The following is a 22719-nucleotide window of genomic DNA, read 5'->3' as shown; positions in this document are numbered from 1 at the left end:
CTCTCTCTCTCTCTCTCTCTCTCTCTCTCTCTCTCTCTCTCTCTCTCCGTCCATCCTTCCTTCCCTTCATCTGGAATGAAAACAGTATCGGCCTAATGCCACCATTTTACACAGATGGACTCTGCAGGCATCATGTTACATGACCTCATGACTTTGAAAGATATTGCAATTTGCAAATTAAACAAAGGTTAGGGGGGGGGGGGAAACTGCTTTTGCTATGTTCTTGACAGTTTGCTTTCCACTATTATGGAAAAATAACTGGTCATTCTGGTAGGATTAGCAACAATATAATAGCCTCCAGTCCATCAAATAGCTTGTACTTTAAATGCCTTTTAACCATAAGACTATAACTTACAACATATCTCATATGAAATATCTCACTATAGGAATTCATTCTGTGCTACACCATTTTTTTAAAGTGCATGGAAGAACACTTGTCAAGAATGTCTGTTGCCTGACTGAATGTTTCTGTATTTGATGAAAGATATGCAGCTTTCTCTGTTAGACACTATACTGTATGATCATTTAGTTGACAGACATTTGGGAACATTGACAGTGAGTCTGAAGCGACGTACTGTTGACACGCACCTAATTCTATCTAAACCCATTAGCTTAGAACAGTCACTTGGATATTTTTACATAGCCTCTCTGCTGATGGTATCGACTTTTTTTTTAGCAGCACTATGACAGAATTTCAAAATAGCCCCTCGGATTTCCTGCAGTATTTACAGTGCTGTGTTTGCCAGTATTGAAGTGAAAATAAATAAAACAAGCACAAGCAAACAGCTCAGGCCATCCAAGATAACATCCCACCTCTTTCTGCCTGGTCCTTCAGTGTGCACTGGTGCAAAGGATTAAGATTCATTCTATAATATCTTGAATGGTTCTTGGTGGTTGAAATTCATACAGGATTTCAATTGTATCTCTGTCTGTTTGATTTATTACTGGGCCTTGCCTCCTTATTACCATGAAAGGCTCGGCATTTTCTTTTTCTCTTTCACTCCTTCAAGCTGCTGCATAATACTGAGACAGTACAGGAACAAGGCTTCTATGATCTCAGATTGAGGGGGCCTTCCCCAAAGAAATAATTGTTGATTCGGTTATACTATTAATACTGCCCATTGATGGCTATAGAATGATGATATCTTACCGCATAGCCGGCTTGCTACATAGCTAATTCCATGAAAAGTTGTGACAGAAAAATTGTTACAAAAATGGCGACAAGCATGGATGACATACAGAAATAACAACTCTCAATTGAACATATTTCTTTAACCTTTGTGTACAAATGTAACTGCTTTAAGCAACTGCCGCTGCAACTTCCTTGTTAAAAATGAGGTTGGCAGGGCACATAAATCCCTCGCTACTGATTGGTTGGGGCAAAATACAATAGAATACTCCTCGCCATCCCATTAACAAACTAGTTTACAAGAAAGTAAATGTCAGAATGAATAAGTGAAATGAAATGTCAATTCTGTTTGATGATCAGGCGAGGAAAATGCTGCATCTAATATGAATTTAATCTGACTTTCAGTTTTCTGTTGGTGTGCTAAGTGTAGCTATAGCTAGCAAGAGACCAAATCATATACTGTTGCAAACCGTGTGAATGGCACGCTAGATATATTTAGTATGTAAACCTAAATGTCATCCACATATAAATATTCATAGAATAATAATACATACACCAATTAATAAATATAATAAAGTAAACATTAAATCAATGAAGTCCACCAAAGGCTGTGTCCCATTTTAAGGGACTGATTCCTACACAATCTGCTTTTCAAGAACTAATATGTTGACAAATGGGTCAACAAAACTTACCCTTTCCAATGACTTGTAATGCAGTTTCTAAATACGACTTTCTGGCCTGATTTTTTGAGATGCAATCAGTGTATTCTCAGCAGTTCTTACAGTAGTAGGCAAGGATCAATAGTATGCCATTTGTTAATCATGCAGTGTACCCCTGTAAGGTTAAGGGCAGCCTTAATTAAGTTTTTTTCGGCCTCAGGTGGTCATCTATCACTGGCAAATCACATGAACTGGACAAATGAAAAAGCTACTCCAACATGTTAATCATGAAAGCCCCTCGTTGGTAGCCATGACAAGTTTGACAAGAGGCAGTTTCCTAAATGCGACACACATGGGCATTTATAAACCCTGTTGGGCCACATGGTGATGTACATATAATAACATTAACTTACATCCCTGAAAATATATCATATCCTAGTAGATGAAATCATGCAGCACTGTTTCTGTGTGGGAGCACCATGTACAGAATGAAAGGGAATAAGTCAATACTTTGTGGGAAGACAAAATCGCTTCACAAAGTCATTCATGGGGGAATTTCCATTATTGGATCAAAGTCTCCCCCAGTCCTTGCAGCTTGCCAGCATTTTCTGTTGAGGCCCTCGTGGTGCAACACTATCAGTCAGCTAAGCATGGCGCTATAAAGACCAGTGTGGCAAAGATTCAATCAATGATGTCTCAGGAAGGTTTCGTGGTCTTTTGTAAATAATGCAAAATCTCCATGTGTAGGATCATTTGCTAATTCATTTTAACAAGATTGTATAAAGGCCGGAGACAAATGAGATCATCGTGGTGAGGATGATCCGCCCCACCCCCCACACACTCCCAGTCATTTGGCTCATAATGTATTCCTCAACCCTTATTGTTTTGCAATAATCATTATTTTAGACTTTGTATGAATTCATTATGTCCGAATGCACTGTGTTTCCAGTTTGTCCCTCCATTTTTAAGTACGTACCATTCTCGTGAGTGATATCTCTGGAATGCCGGGGGGGGGGGGGGATTTTTTTTCAAATTTTGCAAAAATGTCCACTTCAACACAAGGATCAAATAAATAGACTTTAGTGGTCAAGGGTCATTGTGACCACACATCTGTCCCATTCTTGTGAACAAGATATTTCAGGAATGGTTGGAGATAATTTCTTCAAATTTGGCACAGACATCCACTGAATTGATACGATTTTGGTAGTGAAAGTTCAAGGTCACTGTGAATTCACAAAACTATTTATTTGGCCATAACTAGGAATTCATATGCTAATTATGACAATTTTGCACAAATGTGTAACAAGATAAAAAAGATGAACTGATGTGATTTTGGACAGTCATGGATGTAAACTGCAACTTAACTGTTTGGCGGAGGCATACAACCGTAAAGTGGTAATTGCTGATTTTCAATCTGTCCACAACACATGAATTATTACCTAACTTTTCCAGCATGCAGATTTCTGACTTCCTCGCCTGTCATTCACACACATGTAAGAAAGAGTGAACAAGTAAATGCAACCCAGGAGCTAATAAGATGCATTTGCACCACTCTAAACTACTCTCTTGCTTGTGATTAGGCATCCATTCTCGGTTTTGCAAATAAATAACAATAATATTTCCTTTGTTGATCTTCTTCTATTTTAATGGTTGTTTTGATGGATCATTATGTTAATGCTTATCATAGTAATAGACCATTAGCATAAGCACTGCTTCTGTGTCACAATGTTATGTTCAAATTTAGCTTTACAAGTAAATATATAAATTCAGATATTTGGAATTGGTAAATGACCTTGCAGGACTGTCAACAAGCCTTTTCCGCAATTTGTTTTCCCGTGTAAAATGTAGGTTATGTTAGCATGAAGCTGCCTTGCGTACAACCTTTAGCTCAGCTGAAGCTGATTTACAGTTTTAGGGCAGGGGCTGGACAGCGGTTAATGTATTCACTCCTTTCATTTGTTGTTGGAAATGGACTGTTACCCACCAGAGTATTTTGTTTTCTGACAAAAAATTTGACAAAAGTAGAACAAAATGATGTTGTTGTTTTGTATCCTTTTCAACCAGCAATTGAAGTATTAGTCAAGTCATCCCTAACAAAGAAGTAGTGGAACAAATGACTAAAAATGAAAGGTTCATTCTTCATCAAAGCATTCAAATCGATGCTGTCTTCTCACAGTGCCATCAAATGCACGCAACTTATTCCTTGAAGTTTTGTATTTCACAGGCACCATGAAAACAACTGGAATCTTGAGGGAAGAACACAAATTCTGAAGTTTAATTTGAAAAAAATGTTTTAATTTAAGTCTTTGTAATGTCTGATCCACTCCAACATTAAACTGTTTGTATCACTTATCACTTGTCATAGAGAGAATCCTGTCCATGCTTCCAATTCTGGTTTCATGAGCTAGCTTATGTTATTAGGTTTCAGATACAGGCAAAGCCAAGTGGATATACTACCGTTGTTTCTCTTATTTAGAGATATGGTAATATGGGCAAGAATAGGAGAACAAACTGATAACTAGATCTGAAACATGTACCGAGTGAAATGCACACACAACTTGATACTGCAGAGTGAATGTGAAGGAGGTTAAGGGAAGTCTAGTACTGTATGGTAAGCCCCATGGCTGCTAAAACTTTCAGTGGACACTATAGCAGAATAGTAATGATAAAAAACAATGTAACTAAACATTTTACATTTGGTATGACTTATGCATATATTCTATCCCTGTGAGACTTCTAGTGTGATGAATATTGTATCTTTATCTATAAATGAACACCTTGAAGCTGAAAAGAGTAAAAAAGCTTCTTATGGTATTTTTGCACAAGAAGGATTTAAGATATATTTATTTTTATTTTAGAACTTTTAACACAGCTCAGCTTTCATGAGTCACACTAACCTATGAATAATCATAAACCAACAGACCCTCAGTCTCACACCTTTTCATTTCACAATATGTAGTATGCTCGTGATTACGCCTTCGATGATAATATGTAATTTCTAAATAATTGATATTAAGCCAAACATATGCTTCAATCCCTTTTTTATTCTTGCATTATTATTTTTGTTACAGCAGGTGCATCTTTTCAATGTTCCTTGTAAAGTGCTCTGTGCCACACTGTTGCCCTTTATGACAGCATCTTGTCTGCTTCAAATAAAGTCAGCGTGTCTTGATAACACTGACATGTTCATAGCGAGGTTTAACAATTTGATTTAGTTTGTTTCATCATAAAGGGTTGTTTGTGTGCCTCAAGTTAAGAGAAAATGGCACAGACTTTGTGTCAGACATTCAGGATTCTTACCACAAGCTGACAAAGGTCGAGTTGTAACTGAACAACACTGCCTTCTGAATATGTATTTTATTCAACTGTAAAGACTTTGATTCAGTATGAAAGGAGGACAGAGGTGAACAAGAAGCCAAGGATGACAAGTTCTGTAATTTACCAAATATACTGACACTCCTGCTTTTATTGTTTTGTGGTGTCATTTATGAGGCGTCCAAGAACATGTTGTCTCTGGGTCCTGCTGAGCCAGTTTCTCACTCAATTAATTAGAGCTTGCCTTTCAGCGAAACTGTGCTGCTCTTTCCTCTGGGCTGCCACACTTCCACTTTGAATGTCTGTCATGCCCTCTCAAGGTTTTTTAATCTGGGCTTTAGTGCCAGGATCAACAAAGTGCCTGTGGTGACACACTGTATGATGGTCGTTTCCTGCCCCTGTCAGAGCTGTAGGGAATATTCACTCAAAGTCAATACAACCCAATTCTTATTGAAGCAGACAACATGCTGCCTGGAAGGTGTGATGACATGCCATAGCAACACGTTTCAGCCAATATGGTTACAGAGAGCACCATGATACTCATAAGACATTATAGGATGAGTAAAATACTTGCTATCGAAGCAACCATGCTCAACATAGAAAAGTATTTTGATCACATTTGCAATATCTTGGAACGGTTGTTATAAGACACAATTGTCATATTCATAGTGATTTATTCAGTACAATGCTTTATATGCACTTTGAAGGGGTACATTTCGGCTTCATATCAGGCTTTCCATGCCTGCCAGGTTTGTTTGTATGTGGGAGTGGATATTTTGCTGAGTGACTAATAATGATAAAAGGTCATGTAGCATTTAAATGTACGCCTTCAAGTGTTTTTCACGCAGTAACACTTAAAAAAAATTACCTGAAGGTTATGCAATTTGGCTGACGAGGATACTTGTAGTTGATTTGTCAAAAATGAAACAGAAGAACAACCGTGCCACCACAGTGGATGCATCGGTGCAGCCAAACAAACTGACCACAATCTGATTTCCCGCTGTAATTTTCAACACAACAGCATGCGGGGTGGCTACCGTGCTGAGAGGTTGGAGTTTCTTCATGTAACAGCTTACTGTTTGCTCGGTCCCTCTTCTTCCATTGCTCCCTGCAATATTTCAAACTGCATTGGATTTGAATAAATTAAAAAAAACACCTTGTGTTACAAGACACAGCGGTGTGTTACAGTGTTAGGAGACCGGGCAGTAATGCTGGACATGCAATCTGAATCCAGTGCAGGAATGGCAGACTCTGCCACTAAGAATAAAAACTACTGAATTTAAATTAGAATGGCTATTTCAGAAGAAATACCAACCAAATACTATTTAAAGCATGCACATTTAGGGGTGCACAAATATAAATTGTTACACCCCTAAATTTGCTTTCATTCTGCCATCCTACATTGCATTTTACATCCAGTTCATCCTCCAAAGACGACTTTAAAGTAATTTGGCTAGGACAGATAGTAGTAGTCATTAGTTCACATCAGTCCTTCATGCAAGAGATCCAAAGCAAACCAAAGCTACTTGTACTGGCTTCATTGCTCAGGTGTTGACTTTGAGACTTGCCTTGACTTCAGTCTGCTTGCCTTGATGTGTTCTCTCTTTTCACACTTATCTTGCATTTCCTCTGAAACAAGTGAGCCGGATGTAGAGCAATACTTCATCGTGAAAAAGCAAAACAGTGCATTTTATCACAATATGTGCTCCAAACATGTACTTTTCTTCAGGCTTTTTCCTGATTAGGCTGAAAAAATAGAAGCAGACATGTTAGAGCCACCAGTACATTCATTAGAGCAAATATTCTCATTGTGATTCATTCTGATCTATTTTAGAAGAGAAGGTTGGCTGTTTGATGACAATAATGTATTTCCTAGCAACCACTGCCCATGTTTATTGGACTAAACTGTGCTGAGATGAACATTGGAAATGAATCGGATCAAATGGTGGGTCTAAGTGAGAGCACAGGGAGAAAAACAAACTCCTGTAACATCGAGAAAACTCTTTTGTTCAAAATGCCAACATTTTACCTACATACATTTAACTCATACTTGAATGTATATATGTGGGATCAATGAGTCCAAAGTACCCATGCATAAGGAGTGTGTGTCGTCCACCACCATGAAATGATTCAGCAGATGTAAAAGGATGTCAGTGCCATTCATAGTAAGTATTTATGAAATAATTAAGTATTTTTTATGGCCCTCCGTGTCCCTATCATGTATTCTGTATTTTCTGTAGATCACAGAGACTTCCACATAGGGAAATGTAATGTACCCACCCTCCCACACAAGTTACTTGAACAAAGCAATGATCAGCTAGGTTCCCATTTTGCTCCTATGCACAGCTGCAATGCCATTTATCTCCTCTTAACTTCCTTTGAAAGGTCATTAAACCGGTCTTGGAGCTGTGAAGTAAAGCACTGCATCATGTTGCAGGTTTCATCTGCTGGCATGCCTAATCTGGGCCAGAAGGGCTCAAGTACATATGGCTGCCATGTGAAGTTTTATATTTAAATTGGCATTGACGAAGCCATGAGGAGGATTGAAAATGAATAGATATCTAAGAGAGGGAGATGGCAGCACGGAGGGACACAGTGAGACAGCTGGGCAAAGAATGAAAAGGGAGACATTTCCCGTATATCCAGTTGAAATTACTCAATGATGTTTGTGATCAGACGGAGTAAAGTCTGTAAAATCTGTCATAATATAGGCATTCGTTCACTCATTCTTACACTATATGCTCACTCGTTTGATCGTATAAATGGCCGACTGGCAGAAAGGAATTCAACTTGAAATGCTAATAAAGAGTGCTGAACAGAGCATTAAAAAGTGCTGCCATCAAGCAGTGCTCAGGCAGACTGACACACTGCTGACTGCGTGTCAGAGAATTCAAATGAAGTAACCGATGATCAATTTGAGGGCACCCATATTCACGGCTAAATCATTCATTCGGAGCCCCTGGGGGCTGAGAGGGAAAAGACTTGAGGGATGAAAAGGAGGAAGCTGTTCTAAAGATGTGGCTTTTATCCACATTGCTTACTTTTTAAATAAAACATAAACATTATATAGGGTGATAGTAGCACTTTTGGGTCATAAAGCAACGTGTTAAACAAACCTTTACAATGTTTAGCTGCAGTAATATATAACGCAAAAGCTTCTCATGCATGTTGCTGTTTGTGGCTGAACCAGCTTCTACAACTCATCTTTTTTGTTGACCTCTAGTGTGTTTCTTGGTTTGTGTTGATTGATGATTGGTGCAGATGTTTCTTTTCACCGGTTTAGGTAGAGTAGAGGACATTATATTCTTTCACAGAAATCTATTGCTCTATACAGCACATAGAAATATGGCAACAAAACTAAATGAATTATGACATTGAATCTGTGACAAAAAAACTGTTTTGCGAAAGAAATGTACTGATTCAAGGAGTTAATCTCATTCAACTTGAAGTTGTAAACTTACTTTTTACAATTTTTTTCACAAGTAATGATGTCAGAGCTTTGGAAGAGGATGCAGGATTTGTTACCCTGAGTGTCTATCGCAAAAAGTTATTCTCTTCTATTTTCATACTGATAACAAAGTCAATTAAAATCCCATCTTTCTCTCATTGTATTGTTACGGTTCTTTTTTTTTTTAAAGTAAAGTGGACAGCAAGCAAAACCCCATTTGATTTCTTCAAGATTTAAATGTTCTCTTATAAAATGCACTATCCAAAAAGCAGAAAGAATACCTAACATCTTCTAAACATGGTTGGTTTGTATTGCAGACTTTTGTGTGTGTGTGTGTGTGTGTGTGTGTGTGTGTGTTGTATCTATTTTGTTGGCTGATTTTTACGTAGCATTTATATACATTTATTGAACAGAAATGAGATTTCAATTAGAGCCGGCTTTTAAGGTGAGACTATGGCGATGATAAAGGTTTTTACTTGTGCTTGATCAGATGGATCTTTTATTGCACTTTAAATCACACACTTACTCTAATTGGGCTCATCGGTCATACAAAGTCTGCATCATTAAACATATCTAAATTCAATCTAAATCCAATTTTGAGGAAATGCTTTTCAAACTAAGTTTGTAATCAGGACATTACATTTCCCCCTCTCAATAAGCTAAGCAGTCTCAGCAGTGTGGAGAGTGTACACCTTTCTATATGTGTGCCATCTGAATGTTTTGCATCACACCTTTCACATGTATCACACATCCAATCCCAATGAAAGAGCCGCATGCAAATACGCATGTTTGATAGTGCTGTGTGAGAATGAGCACATGTCCATGTAGAAATAGAAACATTTCTGGGATTGGCAAAAAGAACAGATGGTGAAAAAAATTACAGTTTCCAAATCAATTTGCATTAAAATTATGTCTCTTTTGACTGAACCGATACATCATAAATCCTCTTTTGCTGTGTCTCACCCAGATAAATATGATATACTGAATTAAGAATGAAGAATGGCTTTTTTTATTGTTATAATAACACAATTTGTATGCAACTCTCTCACACAAAGAAACCCAGTTGCATGTATGCCTAATCGCTGGCTTTCAGTACCTGGGTATGCCAGGCATTAGCCACTGACTCAATAACAGAGTGGCATCCTTTTGCAATTCAGACAGCCCAAAGAAAAAGCCTCAGGATAGTGATATTTGTTTCATTCTCAGTGAAACAGAGATGCCTGTAACATCTGTCTGTGGGATTGTTTTCTTGATCTATGTCTCAGCGGGAACAGAAGCAAATATTTTCAGGATATTTTTTGATGCTGGCGCTGCAAAGTACATCTTTAGCTGCAGCCGTAAACAACGAGGCTGGAATGATGTGCAGTTTAGCAGGTTGTACTATCAAATCAGAGCATTATTCAGAGCAAAGGACCTTGAGAATATTAAATGAAAACAGGTGAACATCACAGAACAATGGTCAAAGCATAATCCCCAAAACAGATTTATTTTTTATCAGAGTTTAGTGAACACAACTGAATGCAAAGTCTCTGCATCACCCGACTCATTACAGATGTGTGTTATTTTGCTTTAAATTAACTTTAATGTGAATTTTCATGTATGGAAGCTCTGAACTACTACATATAATATTGAAATACTAATAATATATTTGATTACATAATTGTATTAACTAATTGTTGGATTAGACTACAGTTTCCACAACCAGATGTGTATTGTTTTTCAATAAATGCATTCGGTGAGATTGGGTCGAGCGAATTAATGTGTGACCACTCTGCCGTCATTGTTGTCGATAGTATTACTTCATTTTGGTGTGAGCAGTTGTCTTTCTTGTGATCGTCAGGGAATTTGCACGTTGGAAGGTGAGGAACACAGCGATCGAGAGAAGGGACCTGATCCGGAACCCCGTGCCACTCATGCCTGAGTTCCAGCGCAGCGTACGCTTGCTGGGCCGCAGACCCACTACTCAACACTTCATCGACACCATCATCAAGAAATATGGAACCCACATTCTCATCTCAGCCACCCTTGGAGGTAAGAGAGGTTTCATTTGCAATTCTATGTTTGATTGACGTTTTTTTTTACACACGGTTTTAAATGAATCCCACACATGATTATACTTTGAAACTGCATCACCGTGGTGTTCTGGATTTTTCATCTGCCTGTTTGCAACAAAGTCAAAACAGCTCTGTGAAGCAGTTTGGGGGCCATGTTTTTCTCCTGGGTGATGGGAAAATCTCTCCCACAGCAAATATGCAGCTACTTCACAAGAGGGCGAAACAAAGGATACTCGAGACATTTTAACGGACCAAATAACTTTTTCTTCAAAGCAAGATTAGGGCAACTTAAAGTGACCACAGTTAAAGATTAGTTGAACAATTTCACGAGACATATTTGCACCAGTGCAGCACTTGCATCCGTAAAGCGAAGCCAAATGAACAGCATTGATGAATGAGGAGCAGTTTCCAATCCATTTACTCGCTGATAAAGTGAGTCTGAAAACAACCCCAAGATTTAAGAGTCACAATTTGAATCAGGTTCGCATTTGTAAAGCTGATTGTAATTGGATAGTTGTTATGATGAGTCTGCTTTATGAGAAATTAATGCAACAGCATATAAGACCTGCATTTGAATATGTAGTGACGGCTACATACTGGTATGTGGATTTGTCAGCTGTTCAAGGTCGATGACTTGCACAGGATCGACTCCACTCTGACCAAAGTGAAGCACAACTCTATTCTGAACAGGTACTCCATCTCATCTGGTTTAAGTGGATTTTCCAGCAGGACAGTAATCCAAAACGTTCATCAAATCTATGATAGGACTATCTGAAATCCACAGTCACCAAACTCCATCCCCACTGAACACGTGGCAACATTTGATAAGTAAAAAAGCAAGACGACCTAAAACATTCTCATAACCCTAAATACTCACAATGAATAGTTTTCCTTTTATGAGAAATGATCGGTATGTATCTCAGACAATACGTGTACCTTATTCACAGCCTTATTTACGGCCCCAAGCAACATTACATGCAGATAAGAGCATAATGAAATTAGTAGTTTTACTTTTCACATTTACATGTTTTTGCATAATGGGTAAAAAGACCAAATGTGATAACAAGATGCTGACTCCAGGATGCTTTAGAAATTCATCTTCTGAATCCGCTCCCTGAATGCACAAGTGTCTAACAGCATAGCTCTAATTTCATTTGCAACACACCAAGACCATGATAGTCTTACATATTATAATTGCAGTTTTATGTACATGCTAAATTTAACCGGAAGATAATCTACTTCATGAGTACTTACAGAGCTTTCAGGTAGATGGGAGAGGATGATTATCATATGTATCGCTCTGATTAATCTACAAGCACATTTCATATTGGAGAAGAGGCACTTTCATAAGTACAGACATACTATTTTTTTATGAGAGAAACATTGCTATTTCATTTTATGAAGTGTTTTTTAAAATGTGTTTCTATTCCACCAGACGGGCGACAGCCGTGGCCGCCGGTGACATTATGTTTTCCGTCCGTCTATCCCATTCTTGTGAAAGCGATATCTAAGATATACAAATTTGGCACTAATATCCGTTTGGACTCATTGTTGAACTGATTAGAATTGGGTTAGAATGGTCACTGTGACCTCCCTGAACACATAACTGTAAAAGTTCATGACAATTTCACACAAATGTGTAATTGGGTGAAACGCTGAAGTGATAACATTTTGGACAGACATGGATTGAAACTACAACTTCAGTGGTTGGTAGAGGCATACAGCCACAAGGCGGTTACTAGTTTTATTTTTTTGGGAATTAATAAACCACCACCACCAAAAACCCTGCAATTGTTGGGAAATGTATTTTTAGAGTCAAATTAAATTACTAATTACAAAAACCCACACTGGAAAGAGGAATAAAAGCCTCTCATGGAGGATTTCAGTATTTTGGATGTGCTTCCCAAAATAAAAGTTAAGCACCCCTGCTGTCGAAGTCTAAAAATAAATGGCTTCTCCCTCCAATCTCTTACCTTATCTCAAGCTCTGAGGGACACATGAAGGCAACTAACTGTGATTACTTTGACAATTGCATTTCAAAGACATAATTAATACGATCATTTCCTCTTTTAGTCAAACTCTGTATGTATTATATAACTGTATGCACGAAACATAGCCAGTCAGTCCAGTTGTGTAGTAGGAAAGTTGTCACATTGTAATCTCACAATCAAATACCTTTGAGAAATATTCATAATGCTTTTATCATGTTTTTCTTCTCCTTACTATAAAACTGTACAAGGCATAATTGGAACTTAACACATGCAAACAACGTTTAATTGGGATATATTTGTTCCAACACTTAGCAAGAAAGATCATTTAGGGTTAATAATGTGTTGAGACTATGGTCAATTTTGCAGACCTTTTTGAACCTATAGATATGGATATCCTTCGTATTAAGAAAAGAGTCAATCCTTATTGTCCTGTTCTCTTTATTCATAATTACAGAACAAATGATTCTATGATAACCTAGAATACCTAGATACCCAGAAACCCAGAACCGTTGATGCCAAAGCTGTTGGCAGAGAAAATAAATCCAGTAGGAGACTTCTTTTATTTCATAATCTTGCGGTGTACTTAATGTCAAACGAGCCGTTAATAATTTAGCTAAATGGTGCAGAAGAATATCAGGTGTGAAGGGTTAGAGTTTCAATATCGTATCCCCTACTCTGTAAGGGGATTCATACTGAGACACTCATTTTGGAAATTGGAAATACAATATTGGTCTGAAACATTATATGAAGGTAAAAAGTAATTAAGTGTGTCTAAGCGGGGGAGGATGCCACTGCCACAGATGCACCAAGTGGCTAAAATTGGGCAAGTGAGCCACATAAATAATCCCAGGATCGTTTTCAACCACAGCATCCTTCCTGATCTCATCATATTGCAAATATAAGGTGTTATATTTGTCCTCTTATTCTGTACATTCCTTGCCTTTCATTCATTTTTAAACTGCGGCTCCTCTTCTCTGCCTCTGAGTTATCACCATATTATCTATAACCTTGAGGCCATCTTGTTTCAAGTTATGGGTCAGTACACTCTTATCTCAATCTTGGGATTGCCCATTAAAGAACACAGTTATATGAAGCAATAAATGTGCACACCCGTCGAGTGATAAAGGAAGAAGAAGAGGCTAATTCTCTCTTTAGCGACCTATATGTTGCAGTCTCCAGATCCATTATACACTTGAGAGGAAAGAATTGAATGCTCCCTTTCACATCCAACATAAAGTTGAGTGGTCAAGTGTGAAGAGGCCCATTAAAGGTTTCCTCCTCTGAACTGAGTGGGAATGGTTCTTCAGAAATGTTGTTTTTTGTTGTTGTTTTTTAGCCTAATGTTTTTGCAAGGCAGCTAATGTGCATTATTGTGGTGGTGCTTTTATACCTGTGAATTGCTACCGACATAGCTAATAAGCTTTGAAAAATTAGAATATTTATGGATAAAAGCCACCTTTTTATCTACTTTTTTTTGTTTGTATTTTTTTATGCCATATATAACTTGGATAGTTTGCTGTTGATAACTGATTGATATTGAAGTGACAAATACACAGCGTCACAAGCATAGCATTCCAACAAGTCCACATACATAAATAACAAAACAATTCAGTTGTCAGGGCGTTCCAATATGACCCGTATAACCCTTTCAAAAAAGAGTCTTAATCCAATCTTTTAGGATCTGACGCCCCTACAGTTAAGTGTATTGTGTGGAGTGTGGAGTAGTAGTGGTACGGAGCAATGTTTGAGAGTGGGTTTCTGATTTCTTTGTATTGTGTACATACAAAAGGACACACAAACACACCCGAGATCACACAGGGGACACGAGTACACAGTCCTGCTGCAGGTTTTGTTGTTCCTTTGGCCGACATCAAGTGGTGGTAACAACCAAAGAAATGGACCACAGTCTCCTGTGTTGATGTCATGCTGTTTATGTCCAACAACTGGCCTCTTCCTTTTCCATAAGACTTTGTGCGACAGTAAAACCTCCCACTTCCTCTGCAATTGCCATTGACTAACACTGTTTAAACAGCTGACCAGTGCTGTGGTTTCTGCGTGAGGACACTCTCATTTAATCCTTTCCACCGATTATGTAACCCCGTCCCTGATTCCATTTTTTAAACTAAAGCCCTAATTTTAGTGGAGTATTACTTTGGGACTTGACAAGTAGAGTGTGACCTTTTTCAATGAATCTTCTTGTTTCTATTTTAATGTCCGTTGGCTTCTTTTCAAGTCAGAAACAATGCTTTATGTGGTGCTTGGAAGCTTTGGGCACCATCACACTCTGACAATACCCTTTGTTTATGTCTGGATTTATGGTGACACTCTTTACTGAATATAAAGGTTTGTATTTTTTTGTCTACATTTAATGCTGAACATGATCATATCTGATTTATTTACAATTAAAATCACAAAAACTAAATTAACTTACATTTGTAAAAACTATCTCACGGTGTTAGTAATTGTGTGGAAAAATAATACTGTTGTAATGTCAAGAAAAGCTTACGCTAACAAGCATTAGGAGAGGAAGATGTTTCCGTAACTTTCACTTGACATTACTGACTGACCGCGTCTGCTGAAGATGTTTGAGGAAATAATTATAAATCTCCTGCTGCCTTTCTGCCGTCTGAACATTTGAACTACCTCATAGTCAAGTCTCTGGCATATGTGGTGTCTTTGGGCATTAAGGGATGTGCAACATAGGAACTCACTGCACCCTGGGTTCACGCTGTGCGTGGAATACTTGAAGCTGTACTGTGTCTATAAATACTAGAGGAAGGTACCGCGTAGGAAAAAAAGTGTGAAGGACAGATTTGCATTTTTTGCTAAAGCAGTGAGAGACTTATTATTCTGTCATCCCCTCTCCTTCATATGTTTGGAATTTTTTCAATGTTACACTTGGAGTGAGACTGCTGCTGTTTCACTGTGAATCCTGTTGATATACAGAGGGGCCAGAGCATTTGGGTTGAGAGAGAGAGAGGAGATGCAAATGTTCATGAAAGTGTAGGAAGAAAAATAAGCCATTGCATCCACTACAACTACAATTTTAAAAAAATATATACGGCCGTTACAGCTAATACCATTGTTCGCTGTCCCAATCAACTGCGTTGTCGTGGAAGCATAGCGCCCACCCTCCGGTTCCCCCTCTGGTTGACACTGTTAGCTCTGTCAGCACAGTTGCCTTTTATTTGCACTGTGAGCGTTGTTAGCTGCTGTCCTCAGCCCAGCCGTCTCCGTGTTGAGAGCCCTCTGGAGGCACTAGATATGCTCTGAATTCAGAATTTAGCGCCTTTAGGTGCAGGCAGACCTGGTAGAAAGAACCACGACTGACCGATTAGATTGAGATTCCACATGCTGGAGGGACTGTGTCTTAGCTGTGAGGACTTATTTGCCCTCCCTCTCTGTAGTGAATACAAATTTTCTGTGACTGGATGGGATACCTTTTCCCTGAAACAGTCTTATGCGTTCAGCACTGAAGTGGAAGAAGTAGTTCATTGAAATGACTTGTGGTCACTGAAGCCTGAGGCTAGGGTTCATGCAGAACTCTGGCTGTGCCTTGGGTTGTGGTGGAAGACTGCCCTGTGTAAGCTGTCGACGATACCTCTTTGCCACGAAACTTTAGTAGTTGCTGTTGTTCTGCTGCCAACATAAAAAGCACAGGGCACAATTGGGCATTGAGAGCGTGGCTATCTCAAAGAAACAGCCCCACTTTTAGAATATCTCTTGCATAAAGCGAGGACAATCTTGTTATAGTTGAGTAGAAAATTGGTCGAAATAATTCCTCTACTTATTTGAATGTGTGTTTGCAGTCATTCTGTTCATTTTAGAAAGTATATCCACCGCCAAGGATATATTATTACAACAATCAGTGGTTATTCACCTGTGATGTTTATCACAGGTTTTCTCGATTAAGGTAAGAAAACTAAGTTTATAGTTTCTATATATTGCCCTCCTTGGGTTCTACTGCTTTCTGTTGGGTCTGTTCTGAAATACACACGTTTGTCATGTCGAAAACATACACAGTTTAACTGCATAACATATTTAAAGCAGGATATGTTGTAACACATTCTGTGTATTTATTCTATGAATCTATATGGCTTATAAAGGTATTTTGAAAACAACAACAACAACAACAAATCAATTAGTCTTTCCCCTGCCCAGAATGAAACCGTATAGTTTAACATTGTCCATAAAGTGACCCACACACGTACCATTAACACCAAATTGAGCACTCCCAGCCATTCCATTACTTTAAAACCCTACTTGCACTCCTAACCCTCGTTGACATCCACCTGCACACGCACACTAAAAAAGGAACGGAATAAGAAGTACATGCGTACGAGATGCCTTTTCACACATCCTCCTTTTAGGTGAAACAGTCCATTGTTTTTGAATACCTCTCAGCTTCAAACACAGAAGCTCTGCGTGAGCTGATTCATTCTGGCAGAGCGCCAGCAAGGCACCCCGTAATAATGTAACGCAATGTATTATTTACAGAAAGGTGCACACAGATGATTTTCTTTTTTAAAGCCACGGAGGTTATGATTTTGCCTGTCCTGCAGCAATAACCACTTAGTATTTATGTACAGAGGACCTCCTTTATGCCACACTAAATCTCAATAGAGAGTTTTAAAAAAGGGGGGAGATCAAGGGCTTAATGTAGGACTGTTATTCTTGTGCAGTAGTGTAAGTTTAGTGTGTGTAAGTAACTTTGCCAACCCCCCAGGGGGAGAGAGCATGGTAACATCAGTGAATGGGGGCTCGTCCCCTAAGTGCTTGTACTCTAACCAGGCATGAGACATTGGCCCTGACTCCCACCCACCCCTAGTCACGGTCACCACAAGTTAAGTGACCAATTCCAATGCAACACTGGGGGCCAAATAACCATTCACATCACTAGAAACCTGAACATATGTGACATGCTCTTGAATGAGTTCCAAGCATATGGTTTGCCATTTGAACAGTAATCTTCAAAGGCAAGTTTGTGTGAGCTTGCGGGAGCAAATTGGTGTTTGCTTGTTTGCTTTTTATGCGTCTGTTTCTGCTTGTTGGAACGCGTGATGCGAAAAATATGATGTGTAAAGAATGAGTGTCAACAAACGCATGACATGCAAATCAGAGGGATCGTCTTGGTGCTCTGTAAATATTTGGCCCTTTTACTGACTCAAGTGTTCTTTCGTGGTAGACGCTTACAGAAAGGTCAGTGGTTCACTCTAATACAATCCACCCCACACTGCTTTCCTGTGGACATTCAAACTTGACATCCACTGTGCACAAATATAGTGAGGGTGCGTGTTGTGGGCTTTCATTTCTCACCCCTCAAATGGTAATGCTGGGCATAGTACTGAATTTATAAATTTAGAGAGAGGGATTAGAGACATGCTGATTTTTTTTTGTGTGCATTCACAGTAGTTGTGACCTTTTGACAGGGGATGGGGATTGTTAAAATAACTTCACACTAGAGGTGGGAGCACTACCTCTTTACTTCAGCAAATGTGTAAGAATTTCACTTCACTCAAATCTACAGAGAGTTATCTCAGAAACCGCAACAGCAACAGCAACAATAATGGCTTATTCATTGGCTTAATTCTGGCAGATAGTTATGCCAGCAGGACACCAAACAGATGGTTGTTGATTTAAGAAACAACAGCTTTGCTATGTGGAATATTCTTCTGTGGTTTAAAAGCATCGTGGGAGAAAATAGAAATAGAAGTATTCAGTATTAAAATAAAGTGGGAAATGGAAAAGAAAAAAGTGTTCTGACACCTCTCCAGGCAGTGTTGGTATCACCAGACAGGGTCAGTAATTTCATTAAACCATGCCCGAGTGATTTTTTTTTATCATCCAGAAGACAAACAGTTGGACTATGGTAATCAGGGAACATGCCACAAAATGCCACAGGACACAAACAGGTACACTCCTCCTAAAGTGGCTCCACACCGGCCTCCTGTGCTCATTCAGATTTTACTAATTTTCTCTGCACTAATTGAATCTCTGTAATCGGTGATGTTATTTTGTTATTTGTCTTTTTATATTCAATTTGATGTTTCCCTGCCTGGGGTAGCTGAAAAAAAAAAAAAAAGATACCGGATGTGATATATTTGTTCTCCACGGGATAACATTCCTGTGGTATTGAGGTAAGAATTCTATATATCACTAGACCTCTCCTGGAAATAATGCCATCTCAATAGGGGTAAATCTGGGGACATTTCTGGGGATGGTGCCAGCTGGGGATGAAGCAGTGAATACAGACACTGTTCCTGGAAAACTGGGGCATCTGGTTTCTCAAGCTGAAATTGCTTGCCTTGGTATTTAGACCTCTGACTTATCCTTCCTGTTAAGACCTCCATTGTCTGTGGAGATAATGGACAATTCGCAGATATGAACGGTACACTCGCATTATTTATTCACTGCACCTTAAATCAAGTTCTTCAATTGAGTCCTTAAAGACTTATATTATGTATATTGTATATATATTTATTATATTTTTCCCCAACACTTTCAAGACTGTAAGTATGTATAATCCTAAATATATTTCCATTTCCTTGTGCTACCTGTAGGAGAGGAGGCACTGACTATGTACCTGGCCAAAAACAAGCTGGACAGGAAGCTTGCCAACGCTACTCAGAACGTGGAAGCCCTTCATCAGCTGGCCTCGTCCTACTTCATTGACCGTGACGGGACGATGAGGAAGCTGCATGAGATCCAAATTTCCACCAATGCCATCAAGGTCAGTGCACACGTATATACAATCACATATTTAGCGAGTCATTTTGTACGATGAAACACAGATGCACTACCTGAGAAATAATATTTCTCCTCATATGCAGGGTATTCACAATACAAATTGTATTCAGTAAATGAATAAAATAGAAATAGAAATACATTATGCTTTTTCTTGGACAATAAGATATATTATTTTCTGTATTCTTTGCTATTTCACCTTAGTTAGACAAAACAGCACAGTAGGTATTTGTGAGTACCCTACAAAACAAACTGTGTTCAAAATGAGTGTTACAAAAAATATTGTATTTTCTGCTCTGCCACCTTTGTGGTAAGGTTCTAGGCAAGGTTCTTTTCACTTTGGTGAAACTCTCTCTGTATGCCTAATCTTCCTCCTAAAGATTTCCTGCTACAGTATAGTGCGACATCCACTTCTACTAATGAGAGAAAACAGATATTAGCATAAGTTGTCGGGTAGCATCATACAGATAAGCTAGTTTTAATACACAAACTCATATAATTAACATATTTCACAGATGTACTCGTAAAAAAGGAGTAGGTGTGATGAAAATAAACCGCTGCTTCCACAGGCCGGAGGATACATTGATTTGCATGTGCCTGAATGGCAGTCTCTGTAATTCTAATCACATCCTCCCTTGTGCATATAATTCATCACATGCCAGGGTCATATGAGCGCCGGTTTTAAACAAAAAACAATGTGACCAATAGTTTCTGAAAATAAGTATACCGTGAACATAGACAACAGGAACAGGGCGCATAGATTTTGGCATTTAAACAAATAACCCTTCTAGTTGGTTTTTTTCTGCGGAAGACAGTCTCCTCCGTCTGTTCTGGCTGTCAGACGACTTGGAAAAAATAGCTAAGCTGTGTGAGTCTACTGCATGCGACTGCTTGCCAGTTGTGGTCATTCACATGCTCATTCACCCAGGGACACTGAGGTGATGCGGCTAGGGAAAGCAATTGTAAAGTATAACATCAAGTGATACCCCACAGGTCAGAGTTTTGGAATACCCCTCTTGTGACCATGTTCCAGTAATTAGCCAAATGTTAATTCTTGTCTCAGGTGAAGAGGGAGGTGGTATCAGCTTGGAATAAGGTTTAGCTTTAAAACTCATGCAAATACAGAACTGAACACAAAACAACTCTCTATATTGATTCATTATTTATAATAATAATCAGGCAATTTATAATAATGATATTGCATCGAGCAGGGCTTGACGTTCTACCTCCTGCCAACTGGACTTGCCCTTGGTATCACATTATGAAATGGCATGTAAACACACAAAAGCATAGCTGTCATCTGATTATTACAGTCACTCTCATAATGTTGGAAGGTAATTACCTTTTTATCATCTCTACCATACATTTTGCCAAATGCTTGCTGAAATAAAAGCATTTGAGATAGTATTATCGCAAGAAAAAGTAAATGTTAAAGCAAAGCATGGCCACAACAACCAAGGCCCTACGTAGCTCCTGATAGTGAATCACTCCTTTACCAAACTGGCAGGGATAAGCATGACAATTCCATGTGTGTGCCTGTATGACAAATAAATAATACTCCCCAGGACAACATCCTCTGTCTGCTTTGACCTTGCTCATATGCACCTAGTTCGCAAGGCAAAACATGCGCCGGAATAAAAGTTGGAGTGAACCTTGGTGTGCAGGCTCTGCTTCTGGGATGTTTTGTTGTGTGAAGATGTCAACTTGATTAACAAGTCAGCAGTATAGCTGTAGGAACCCGGATAACCCAGAGGAGCCAAGTGTTGATTACTGACTGTGAAATGTATCAGTCTATTTCTGACTACAATATGTTGGCGTGCACTGCTGCAATGAAACAGTTGAAAGCATACCACTTCATTCATTTCACAATACCTTACAATCATAAACACAAAACTCAGGAATAGACAATAAGTCAGTTGTGCAGTAAAAAATTGTTTTTAAACAAGTAAGTGGGAGAGAATACATTAAAGAACACACTGTGGAAACCTCAGTACCAGTGAAGGTTTTTGTTGATATGGAAGCAGAGTCAGAGAAGCCCAGCAAACAATGCTCCAGTTAGAATTGTGTTACTTGCCACATTCAAATTTTAAGTGAGTTAGCTGGTGTTGATTTCAAGCTCTGGTGAGCATGTGATAGTCTCCAATCACACAGGTCTTAGCAGAAAGCAGATTGCAGGAGCAGAATAGGCGGCGCCACAGAGAAATTGGAATGCCACAGGATTGTAAAGACTTACATCCTGCAACAGTAAATGTTGTCTACCTTCTGTAAAATATAGCAGTAGCAGTGCATCACTTCCTGTGCTGTAAATATCGCAGAAAAGAAAGATCATTTGAACTTTTACTACTTGAGTCTTACTTCAGATTGAGATTTTCCAATTTGGGCTCTGGAGCACTTAATTGATGTCCAGTATTCTTAAAGTAATTTGACCAAAAGAAAGACACAAAGGAAAGTTTGGCTCAATGACATTTTGACATAATGGTTAAATGTCTGTTGATGTAATTTGACACATCTGATCTGAATCCTGGGATTTCTATATAATTGATATGGTGCAGGACAAGAAAGTTGGTATTTTTCACACGTTTTCCACTGTTAGCATTAGCATCAAAATACCATTTTAATGTGCTATAATGCCATTCAAATCTCAGCTGAATTAAAGATTAATGGTTTGTAGCATTCTGTCTGTCTTTTATTTTTCATTCGATTGAATTCAGCTGTCTGGGGAAATCAGAAATTCTATAAGTTTCACTAATTTCAAAAAAACACATTGAAAGCAATGTGCAGATACAGAATCAAATCATGCACAATCAGCATAATACTGTTGCACAATAACAATCCAAACTGCGTAGTTATTCTAAGTATTCCACCCAAACTGCTACTTTGTTTTGTAGTGCACATCAGCGGTGGTGTGCGCATCCTGGAGCACTACAATGATCCATGAAAACTAATTTAAACTTATCTCTTCTCTCTACATCACCAAACATCCTCAGGACTGCCCATTCTGCCAATCCTCATTCCGTGTCTTCATCTAGGGCAACAGCTTCGCGCCCGGTGCCCTTATTGCCAGCGGGCCTGGCAAAGTAAAGCATTGATAAAATGCATTTTAAATTAGAGTGGAAAAAAAGATGTCAAAGAATCAAACCATAAATGTTTTAACTGCATTTGACAGCAATGTAAAAGGGAACATGTAACTGTTAAAGGTATGAGGTAGACACCAAGTCATTCATTACTCAATACATTTTCCCCTGTTGAGTATTATAAAACTTGTTGCTCACATTGTAGAATTATGCATTTTATTTCTTTGGAAGGATTTACTGGCTTCCTCTTGGTATAGATTTTGAATAGTGTTGATATTTTTCATAAGTTTGAAACTCCCACAGCT

The 22719-nt window shown here is 38.6% G+C and overlaps 1 protein-coding gene across 5 annotated transcripts in view; it reads left to right on the top strand.

The window, feature by feature from the left end:
• The window catches only part of brinp1 (bone morphogenetic protein/retinoic acid inducible neural-specific 1), a 152914-nt gene that overhangs the window by 88759 nt on the left and 41436 nt on the right, over window positions 1-22719 (top strand). For all 5 annotated transcript variants that reach the window (XM_031860066.1, XM_031860067.1, XM_031860065.1 and 2 more), the window contains 2 exons: window positions 10392-10582; window positions 19157-19326. In XM_031860066.1, the coding sequence (XP_031715926.1) occupies window positions 10392-10582; window positions 19157-19326 (361 nt within the window). The remainder of the gene's footprint in view (window positions 1-10391; window positions 10583-19156; window positions 19327-22719) is intronic.

The sequence above is a fragment of the Anarrhichthys ocellatus genome, unplaced genomic scaffold (assembly GCF_004355925.1).
Source record: "Anarrhichthys ocellatus isolate YVR2014 unplaced genomic scaffold, GSC_Weel_1.0 scaffold23, whole genome shotgun sequence".
NCBI classification, from domain to species: Eukaryota; Metazoa; Chordata; class Actinopteri; order Perciformes; family Anarhichadidae; genus Anarrhichthys; species Anarrhichthys ocellatus.
Note: the sequence above shows the minus strand (reverse complement) of the source record. Positions and strands in the feature narration are given on the sequence as shown.